The sequence below is a fragment of the Triticum dicoccoides genome, chromosome 6B, assembly GCF_002162155.2.
Source record: "Triticum dicoccoides isolate Atlit2015 ecotype Zavitan chromosome 6B, WEW_v2.0, whole genome shotgun sequence".
In the NCBI taxonomy this organism is placed as follows: Eukaryota; Viridiplantae; Streptophyta; class Magnoliopsida; order Poales; family Poaceae; genus Triticum; species Triticum dicoccoides.
In genome coordinates this window covers 664,330,166-664,340,428 of record NC_041391.1, presented here as the reverse complement: position 1 = coordinate 664,340,428, position 10,263 = coordinate 664,330,166, and the positions used below count along the sequence as shown (strand labels likewise).

The following is a 10,263-nucleotide window of genomic DNA, read 5'->3' as shown; positions in this document are numbered from 1 at the left end:
AAGGCTTCTTGCACGTCCTCAAGAACAAAAGTAACTACTCACAAATCATATTCACGTCCAAGATCAGAGGGGTATTGAATAGCATCAAGGATCTGAACATATAACCTTTCACCAAATAAACCAACTAGCATCAACTACAAGATGTAATCAACACTACTAGCAACTCATAGGTACCAATATGAGGTTTTGAGACAAAGATTGAATACAAGAGATGAACTAGGGTTTGAGATGAGATGGTGCTGGTGAACATGTTGATGAAGATTGATCCTCCCATGATGAGAGGGTTGTTGGTGATAACGATGGCTTCAATTTCCCCCTCTCGGAGGGAAGTATCCCCAGCAGAATCGCTCCGCCAGAGAGCAAAAGTGTTCCTGCTCAAGTTCCGCCTCGAGATGGCGGCGCTTCGTCCCGAAAGTCCTCTCTCTATTTTTTCTAGGGTAAACGGGCTTATATACCAGAAGATGGGCACCAGAGGCTGACCAGGGGGGGCGCCCTGGTGGCTCATGGGCACCTGGGTGGCCCCCTCTGGTATTTATTTTCACTAATAATTTTTATTTATTTCAAAATAATTCTTCGTGAAATTTTAGCTTATTTGGAGATGTGCAGAATAGGTATCTCTGACTTGGCTTTTTAGGTCCAGAATTCCAGCTGCCAGCAATCTTTCTCTTCATATAAATCTTGCAAGCTGAGAGAGAAAATACATTAGAATTGCTCCACAAGGTATTATATTGATCAAAAATATTATAAATAACAGTAGAAAAACATAATGCAAATGGACGTATCAGCCACATCTACAACTTTTTTAGGGGGAAAGCTAAGTTTTATTGATCAAATGCCACTTGATATGGGATACAATAAGGATCGCAAATATGGCGCCCCTTCGTCCAGAGAATTTGAAAACTTAGCTAAATTGTCCGCTTCTTTATTTGCCGTTTGTCCTTCGAAGGTAAATATGCACTTAAAATTGGCTGCTCACTGCTTGATCTCTCTTACAATACTATCATAGTTGCCGCTTGTGCCTTCTTGTATCTCCTTGATAATTTCTTCGCGTCCGACGCAATAATAAAGTTATGGATGTGCAAATCCTCAGCTAGCGACAGGCCTCTCGGTAAGCAATTGATTCCCGAACCGCCTCATCAGTGATTGCACGAATGACCAAGGCTGAGATACCCATGAACGAACCTCCTGCACCCCAGCATAACGCTCCTGTCGATCCACCAAGGGCAGAACGTGCAACACTAGCATCCACGTGGATTTTAGCATGGTCCGGCGGTGGCGCCTTTGGCCTGCTAGTTGTGTTTGTTGGAATAGTATGAATCGATATTCTCGTAACCAGAACAATATCAAGATCAGCAATGGATCTATTTATAAACAGATGGGATGGGTCACCACATCGACAACCGACCCAAATGGACAAAATTGGACCAAATCTGCATGGGCGCGTTAGAGTTGGCGTAAGAGCATCTCCAACGGACACGCTAGATAAGCCGCACGCTGAAAAAAAAACCCGCTAATTTGGCGCGCTCCAGCAGGCGCGTGAAAGTTAGGCGCGTGAAAAAAGTGGGGGCGCGAGGGGGGGGGGGATAAAGCGGCAGCACACGTGGCAGTTTTTGGCGTGCGTCGCCCAACGCGTTGGTTAAAAGCCACGCGAGGGCGTCCGCCAACCGTCACTCCTTCCCTCCTGTCGGGCCTTCTTCCTCGCCTCTTCCGGTGCCCCGCCCCCGCCGCGCCTTCTCCCCTGCCTCTTCCAACGTCCAGCCGCCGCTGCGCCTTCTCCCTCGCTTCTTCCGGCGCCACGCCATGCCGCCGCGCTCTCGGAGCAGCTCTGGTTACCGCGGCTTCCGCCTCCATCCCTCCGGCGTGTACTACGCGGAGATCCGCTCCGGCGATACACGCCTCAGGCTCGACAAGTTCGAGATCGCCCATGAGGTCGCTCGCGCGTACGGCGCGACGGCGTGGTGCCTCGGGCGGCCTCGGTCGTAGATGAACTTCACCGACATGCGGACGCGCAAGCAGGCACAGGATCTCGCGCCTCCCCCACGACTAATCAACGACGAGGATCGCTGCCTCCAGCTCCCGCCTCCTCATCACCGAGGCGGACGAGCACGCCATGGCGGTGTGGCGCGAGCGCTTCCTGCAGGATGTCGACGCAGAGAACGAGTTTTGGGAGCAGAGGAAGGCGGAGCGAGCCGTGCGTCGGGCGGACAAGCGTGCGCGGAAGGAACAGGCGGAAGCCCCGATCGAGCTGGGACCTACGTCGACCTGGGATGATGAAGATCCTCAGTGGCTAGACGCGTTTACGCCGTCAGACCACACCATCGAGGAGGACGAGAAGTAGTTTTTTTAGCATTGTTTTATCTAGTTTTATTTTGAAGCATCATATGAACTGACTTGTGGCTTGGAGACTATGCTATGAAACTTGAACTATGTGTTGTTTCATTTTTTTTTCGTATGTGTTGCTTTTAAAAAAAATCCAAGCGCCGGCTGGTTGCGCATGCTGGAGTTTATCGCGCCTGTTGAAGTGCTACAGCGGCGAGCTAAATTTTCCAGCGTCTGGTAAAACAACCATTCTTTCTGTGCGCTAAAACGCTATTTTTTTTAGAGCACCGCGCTACCGCGTGCCTGTTGAAGATGCTCTAAATAGGGCCCTGCTTGCGCTGCCCACAGAGGATCCGGAGGAGGAGCGCGCACGGGCACGGCCACTGGTTGTTGGCGGGCGGGTAGCCCAAAACCAAAACGCCCCTGTCTGTCTGTCTGTGTGGCAGTCAAGCGTGAACGCCGTGAGTAGCCGTCCCGTCCGTCGGACGACAGCTAGTACTGGTGCCAGGAAGCCAGCGCGTCACGTCACGGGCACGGCTGAAAGCCACCGCCAAGGACGCCAAGGAAACGGGAGTGGCTTCCAAGGCCACCGTTTTTCCTTTCTGCTAGTAGCACCAGCAGCCCGCCCGCCCACGCCACGGCACAAGCACAGCCAGAAACCACGGGATAACGCGGCGCACGCGGCCAAACCGCACCGAGGCAGAGAGAGCGAGCGAGAGATTGGGAGGAGCTCCGGCAGGCAGGCAGCAGGACGTCGAGCCGAGGAGCTACCGGAGGTGAGCTGAGATCCTGACCGTTTCGTCCTTGCTGACGCCGGATTTCCATAGCTGATGTATATTTGCGCTCTTCTCTTGAGCTGCAGAGACCTGCTGGCCGGACAGCATGGAGGAGCCGGCCATGGCCGACCCGCCGCGGATCTTCTGGAAGTCCAGGAGGAGGCCGTCGTCAGGTAGGGGGCGCTGCTTCTTGCTGCTTCGATTCCTTTGAGCAAACGTCTTCAACTCTTGAATCCATTCCATCCTGATTTAAGCTGCGCGTTTTTTTCTTTAAAATACAAGATATTGTTCCTTTACAAAGAAAGCAACCTGCCCCTCACCTATTCCCCACACAACGGTACTGCCGATTTCGGCAAATTTCAGCCCAGATCTATGCTTGTTCTTTCCTGGGGATTAATCTTGAAATTTACTCCTGCCGCCGTTTCTTTTTTGAAATCTACACAAATCGTACACCAGTTCGATTTACAGCTCGGAATCTCCCCCTGTTCCTCGGCTCTTCATTAGCCTCGTCTGCCTCTGCAGAAATTAGCTCCTTCTTTTTTGTTCCTCGGTTCTTTTTAGTTAGGGGTGTTCATCCGTTTTCGGACGGCACCGAAACATTCCAGCAGTGAGATATTGCGTGAGGAAATGGGTTGACGATTGCCACCCCACGGAGACGAATATACAACCACCCATACGAGTAAGAAAATCGCAGTTTCCGCCCACACGTTAGTCACGCGCGCGGCCGTCGCAACTGATTCTTCGTTGTATATTTATAATCAATTAATCAACGGCCTCGCGCAAGCAAGGCCGGCCGTTCAGAGCTTCAGACCTTGTTTAGTTTGGGGGTAATTTCTCACAAGGCGGGTGGGTGAGTGCCCCGCTTGCTTAGCCTTGCTTGCCTTCGCCGGCAAGATCTCTGCAGTGCAGGCAGCTGTCAGCACCGCAGGCCGGCAGCTGCAGCTGCAGCTGCTACCCAGTAGAGGTCGTGGTCGTGCGAATATGCTCGCAGCAAGAAACCATATCCCCTTCAGTAACTTTGCTGCTGTTGGGTTGAGCTTTTGAGGCCCCCTCCTCTCAATTTTACTAGTATTCTGCCTTGGGCAATGCAGCGAGATGCTCTCCAGGAGCAGGGGAAGCTTGGCTGTGAGGGCAGAATCCAACGAGGCTGTAATTTCTTCTGAGAAAAAGAGGGCTGCAGTTTTGGTAATACAACTACTAGATGACAGAGGGTGAATGTGATAGGCTGAGATATCTATGGCCTCAATTCTCTGACTTCATAGATAACACCGATTGTTTATTATGGCGCAACCCGAGGCTCGAGAGACGCGCATGTTTGGTGACCACTCGCGCTTATTTTAGAGTTCATGTCAGAATGTTACAGTAAGTAGGTTAATCTATCTAATGACACTGACCAAATTACCGTTTCTGAACCTGCCAGTGTTGACCAGTAAGCTACCGTGTAAGTAAATCAGTTTGCTCTTAGTGTGTAACCCATGAACAGATAAAGAGTTAAACTGTTTCCACTATCCTTTCCAGAGCTTCTGAGTGTATTCTTTCTGTAGATCTTGCAGGGAATTCCTTGTATTATACAGTATGTGTTCTAAGCTGTCCCTGTCTATCAGAGCCCTTTCTTGCTTTGCTTCCTAGCAAAGGAGAGTGCATACAGCTTGTTGAAGTACACATCCATGTTCGAAATGTCAGAAAAACTCACTCTCACCTATCATCACTCTGCCAGTAATCCACTGAAGAAGCCTCTAGCTGATCTCTGTGGTCATGTAAATAAACAAGAATCATTTTGGTTGTGTTGATATTAATGCAAATAGGTGGAGGGCGCGGGTCCTTTTATACTATATTAATCAAGAACCATTTTTGGTCGTGTTTCCTTTTCAAGTTATTGATGTCAATGCACACCCATGATTGAAACCATATCCCCTTCAGTAGTTCCCTCTGAACACCACTGGTATTTCTGTCTTGGCGAGGCAATGGAAAGGCTGTTTAGGAGGAGCAGTAACAACGCGGCAATTTCTTAGGACAAAAAGAAGAGGGCGACTGCGATAGACTGAGATATCCATGGTCCACATTGGCTTCGTATAATACCGATTGTTTACAGCATAATGTCAGGCTCGAGACAGGCGTGACCACTCACGTTTATTTGGAGTTGCTGTCAGAATGTTAATTTAATTAGGCCGGTCTGATGATACTGACCAGATAAACTATTTCTGAACCTGCCAATGTTCATTGTTTTTTATATAGCTTCACCATTCATGCCGAATGGTCTGAACCTGCCAATGTTGACCGTGTTAGTAAATCAGTCTGCTCGTAGTGTATAACTCATGAACAGATAATAAAAGGAGAAACTGTTTCCACTTCTATCCTCTCCAGAGCTTCTAAGATTAGTCTGTTAATAGATCTTGCTGGGAATTGCTTGTATTATACAGTATGCCTAAGCTGTCCCTATCTATGCTTTGCTTCCTTGTCAAGGAGAGTAGATACAGATTAAAGTACATCCAAGTTCCAAATGGCAGCAAAACTCACTCTGACCTATTACTGAATTACTCCACCAGTTATCCACTGAAAAAACTTCCGGCTGATCATATTCTAATTCTAATGCCAATGGTCATGTATATCAGTCAGTATATATATGCACTGCATTTTTGCTGGGCTAAGTGTACTGACTACTGACTCACTCGATCTGACTTAACAATGTGTATGTTCCAGCCAATGGCCGGAGCTTGCAAGCACAAGAACATAGCAACGAGGCCGCTGCCACCGAAGAGGCAGCAGCGGGCAATCTTCCGGCTCAAGGAGAAGCCATGAAGATTGATGACGCAAATGCAGCAAGCACCACCACAGAGGATGATGCTCATCAGGCAGATCCGATGGCTAACCTATCTGAGAAGCGAAAGGCGCTCTTCGAGCCCCTGGAGCCGATCAATGGCAAGCGCAGCGCTGACATGCTGCTTCCGCCACCGGACTTCGAGCCTACATCGTATCCCAAGGGATGGCTGGTTGGTAAGAAGCGCAAGCTCGTCAATGTCGATGTGGTGGAGAGCATGAGGAGGATAGCGATCCTGGAAATGAACAGAAAGGTTCATGTTCTTGCTAATTATTTGCCACCACATGCTAGCATAATATCATGCTGGGTATATGCCATAATGTTTCTCTCATAACTGCATACATGATGGAGGCCTGAAATCAAGCATTAAACACTAACTTTATCGTTAACTTAAATTGACCTGTGCATTGTTCTAGTGCAGCTAAGGTAATTAGGCATTTTTGTTATTGTTGCCAAATTTGCATCATAAGTTGACACATATTATCATGTAAAATATCTCGTAAAATGGCGTGGCAGGACCGTGAAATCGGCGGGCTCAATGAACAGCTAGAGGAGGACTCCCGCGTGCTGGAGCTTCTGCAGAAGCAGCTCACGGACGAGCGCAGGAAGCGGTCGGAGATCGAGAAGGAGAACTCCATGCTTCAAGAGCAGGTGTCCATGCTGATGAGCATGCTTGATGAAAACGAAGCCTTCGACGAGGAAGGGGAAGAGGTGCCACCGCCCGACTCCATCGATTAAGCATTTCCGACAACTGCAGGTTCCCCTTTTTAAGAAAAGGCATCCGCAGCACGTCCATCTTTGGGTGCCAATTTGAGAGTATCCCGGAGGTTTCTATTGGTCTCTCGTGTAGAATTCAATTTATATTATTTCGTTTCATGGTTTGCATCGTGTAGGCGAAGGGTGCATGTTTTATTGTTCCTGTTCGTGTCTAGGTTTGTTGCAGATGTATGGAGACATTTGCGACGCATTTTATTTGAAATGCAATTGTGTGTATATGGTATTACGATTATTTTGCCAGCCACTGCAATTCTTTTTTCATATTTTGAAGTGGCCATGGCATCTGATCTACTAGTGTCATAAACAAATGCCCGGAGCGAGAGTGTGGAGCGGAGGAGGGCCGAACAGGCCCTTAGTATCGGCTTGTTGGAGATGCCCTCACAGGCCAACGGAGAAACTACTGAAAGAAATGTAGTAAGAACAGCGAAACGGGGTTGCGCAAATTTCAGTTGTTGCCAAATGAGAGTCGGGTAAGTTACAGACAGGGGACCAAAACAAGTCTCAAGAAGGCACAGTTCCTCATGATCGAAACATTTCCAAATCCGGAGCGCTAACCGGAGTTCTCTCAATCCTCTGCTATGTCGAACAACTCTGACATAGACGGTATGCGGCGATGGAGGTTCTCAAACAGACCCGGCACGGACTCCTTTCTAGAGATAGCAGGCGGTCCTGCGCCGCCATCCACAGTTCTCCCCGCAGGCGCCCATTGTTCTTCGTCTTCGAAACAAAATCCGAGTTCCTCGGCAAAGGCATCATAACCTACTTCGCCTGCAGCAATGGTGTCATTGCGCTCAGGGACAGATACGGTGGATGGCGCAGCGCCTTTCTCAATAAGATTGCTAAGCGAGTCCACTCTTGCCAGCAGATATTTCTCATCCGCGGATGGCAGGGCATGTGTATCGCTTAAGAGGCTCTCAGCAATCTCCTGAAATTCTTTCGGCACCTCAGGGCTGGCATGATTGCACAAATTGAGGTTCCTTTGTTCTTGAACAACAATTTTTGCTTGGACATCTGAAGCAGCGGCACCTGAGAAAGGCTTATTGTTAAAGGAAAATAATCTACAAGATTACAAGTGTGGCATGGAAGCCTGCCAGCCTCAGGACTTTGTCTGAAGAAGGGGATACTTACCTATGTTCAATGGCTGATGATGCTTCACCCCATCCCTTTGGACCACTGAAGAAGCATCATATGGTGACACATGATGTGCGAACATGGATGAAGGGCCGGCACTTTCATTTGGGTTTCCAAATATAGAGCTTATGGATCCAATAAATGGAGAATCTGACATGATGATTGGTTGTCGGCTCAGCTCATTTAGTCGCTCGTCACACTGAATAAGCTTTTCAAAATTTCTGCTCAACACACTCGAGGAGCAACGCAAAACATGCCTCCTGCATTCAGAGCATTTATAAAAGTTAATTTCAGCTCAACAAAGTAAATGATAAAGTTGAACAAAACAGAAACAACTAGCAGCAAGGTCTACCAAAAAAGCAATACAAAGTGCACAACACATCCACACCATAAATCACAGCGACAACTAATTGCAACTTTCATATTTCAAGACTGATCTTTAAGTGTTAATGTAGAACGTTAAATAATGCACTAGTGCTTCACCTGCACATGATTGCTTGCCCACAAGTGAAATCTGGTGCCGCCAGCCATAATGTATGTTTTCTTGGTTGAGGATCGGTCTCTTGAAAGAACATGGGTGGCCGAGACAACTTCAAAAAGATTGGAAACTCGTTTGAGGCAATAATGATTGATCGATACACAAACAAACAATTAAAAAAAGATTGCAAGAACTAACCATCAGTTCCAAGGTGCCATCTCCCTCCTCAGGGCAAGTTGCCTTTAGAGCAGTAATATCTAACCACTGGACCTCTATCTTACTCTTAAGACCATTGTTCAAAACTTCCCAGACAAGCTTATGCTTTGCATAGTAGCATTTTGCAACCAAATCACCTTCATACTGCGATGTGTACTGTATTAAAAGCAAAAAAAAATGTTTTGGTTAGGCAGTATTTATGGAAAGCTTCTAAATACTTCTTTCTCATAATAACATATATACCGAGTTAACACAAGGAAATCGCTTACCTCCCAATTACCAATCTTAAGAAAGTTTGCAGGAAAATTTGAAGCTTTTACTACATCTTTCTTTAACGGGGGCTTGGAAACAATATCTTTCATAGCAGAACGGCCCTTGGTAGATATTTCCTTGGTAGAGATTTCCTCGGTAGAGTTTTCCTTGGTAGAGTTTTTCTTTGAAAGACACGTACAAATAAGATCTACAAAAGATGGGCTCTTTTTCAGCCGTAGACCCAGTGGGAGCGGTTCATTAATTATATTGAACATGTCCTGCAAAACATAATCTCATTAGGATCAATAAAGAGATATAGATTTCTATATACATAAACAGCTAATATTATTAATCAAACACTGTATAATTAGATGGAGCGGTAGAGATAATATTAATCAAAACCCATCATATCATATTTTGCAAATTTGCATTGAATAATTAAACACATTTCTCTTTTATGCAGTCAATCAATCAAGGCAAAACATTAACTTCAATACTTAATGTTAATTTTTTCTTCTGATGAGTTAAACTTCCTATTTGAATTCCTCAAATAAAAGACAATGGGTATAATTTGAATTCTACGCCAACGACAAAATCTTTCTGTCATTACATTAATATACTAAAACCCTGAACCACACGTCTACATGCAGCGGAGGCAGAAGAAGAGGCGGTGGCTCGGTCATCTCGAATTCCTCAAAAGAAAAAAAAAGATAACGTATATAATTTAAATTCTACGCCAACGACAAAATCTTCGCGCCACCATATAAAATACTAAAACCCCCAACCCCTATCTACCTACAGTGGAAGCAGAAGCGGGGTGTGGATGCGCCGTCCCGAATTCCTCAATAGAGAAAATAACGGGCATAATTTGAGTTCTACGTCAACGACAAAATCTCCGCGTCATCATATTAAAAATACTAAAACCCCAAAGCCCATCTACTGGAAGCACAAACGGGGTGGCTACGCCGCCCTGAATCTCTCAAAAGAAGAGAAACGGATATACTTTGAATTCTACGCCAACGATAAAATCTTCATAGTAAACTACTAAAACCCCATCTCTACCTGCAGTGGAAGCGGAAGCTGAGATGGCTGCGCCGTCCTAACGCGCTTCTGGGTGGCCTCATTCCCGTCGCCTAATAACCCCTCCTCCTCCAAGTTGCCCGCCGGCGACGCACTGGGGGCGACGGCCGCCGCCGTGTGGCTTGCATGCCTCTTCCTCCGCGGCCGGCCCCGGGGCTGCACCATGCCGACGCCCCTAAAACCCTGGACCCCAGGAGAGAGAGGAAGGAGCAGGCCGGGATCGGATCAGATGGAGGAAAGGGATGGCGACGGCGGAGGAGGGGGAGCGCGAAAGGGGCCTGTGGCGGCGGAACACGGCGCTGGATCCGGCGCTCCTGGTTATAATCTGGGACGCGGGGACGCGCGCGGCCAGGCTGATGGGGCTCGTGAAGGTTGGTGAGGGACGCGGCGTGTCGCCGATCGGTTTCTTGTGCATC

The 10,263-nt window shown here is 47.6% G+C and overlaps 2 protein-coding genes across 2 annotated transcripts; one reads left to right on the top strand and one right to left on the bottom strand.

Moving 5' to 3' along the window:
• The first annotated feature begins 2,882 nt into the window (after positions 1–2,882).
• On the top strand, positions 2,883–6,930 carry LOC119323321 (protein HEADING DATE REPRESSOR 1-like). The gene is made up of 4 exons (XM_037596943.1): positions 2,883–3,095; positions 3,182–3,268; positions 5,796–6,166; positions 6,430–6,930. Exons 2-4 carry the CDS (start codon positions 3,202–3,204, stop codon positions 6,649–6,651), a joined length of 660 nt encoding a protein of 219 aa, XP_037452840.1. The 5' UTR covers positions 2,883–3,095; positions 3,182–3,201; the 3' UTR covers positions 6,652–6,930.
• A 194-nt stretch (positions 6,931–7,124) lies between these two features.
• On the bottom strand, positions 7,125–9,923 carry LOC119324918. Its single transcript, XM_037598683.1, has 6 exons — positions 9,830–9,923; positions 8,785–9,045; positions 8,498–8,671; positions 8,305–8,411; positions 7,819–8,081; positions 7,125–7,716 (listed from the first exon to the last, which is right to left on the bottom strand). Exons 2-6 carry the CDS (start codon positions 9,040–9,042, stop codon positions 7,256–7,258), a joined length of 1,263 nt encoding a protein of 420 aa, XP_037454580.1. The 5' UTR covers positions 9,043–9,045; positions 9,830–9,923; the 3' UTR covers positions 7,125–7,255.
• Between the last annotated feature and the right edge of the window lie 340 nt (positions 9,924–10,263).

What these genes read in the sequence shown, in the direction of transcription:
- LOC119323321 (XM_037596943.1), top strand. Translation starts at nt 3,202, where the DNA reads ATGGAGGAGCCGGCCATGGCCGACCCGCCGCGGATCTTCTGGAAGTCC. An exon ending in CAGGAGGAGGCCGTCGTCAG is followed by an intron (nt 3,269 to 5,795) that starts GTAGGGGGCGCT and finishes TGTATGTTCCAG; the next exon opens with CCAATGGCCGGAGCTTGCAA. An exon ending in TCCTGGAAATGAACAGAAAG is followed by an intron (nt 6,167 to 6,429) that starts GTTCATGTTCTT and finishes ATGGCGTGGCAG; the next exon opens with GACCGTGAAATCGGCGGGCT.
- LOC119324918 (XM_037598683.1), bottom strand. Translation starts at nt 9,042, where the DNA reads ATGTTCAATATAATTAATGAACCGCTCCCACTGGGTCTACGGCTGAAA. An exon ending in GGGCAAGCAATCATGTGCAG is followed by an intron (nt 8,082 to 8,304) that starts GTGAAGCACTAG and finishes CTCTGAATGCAG; the next exon opens with GAGGCATGTTTTGCGTTGCT. An exon ending in TCATCAGCCATTGAACATAG is followed by an intron (nt 7,717 to 7,818) that starts GTAAGTATCCCC and finishes AGCCTTTCTCAG; the next exon opens with GTGCCGCTGCTTCAGATGTC.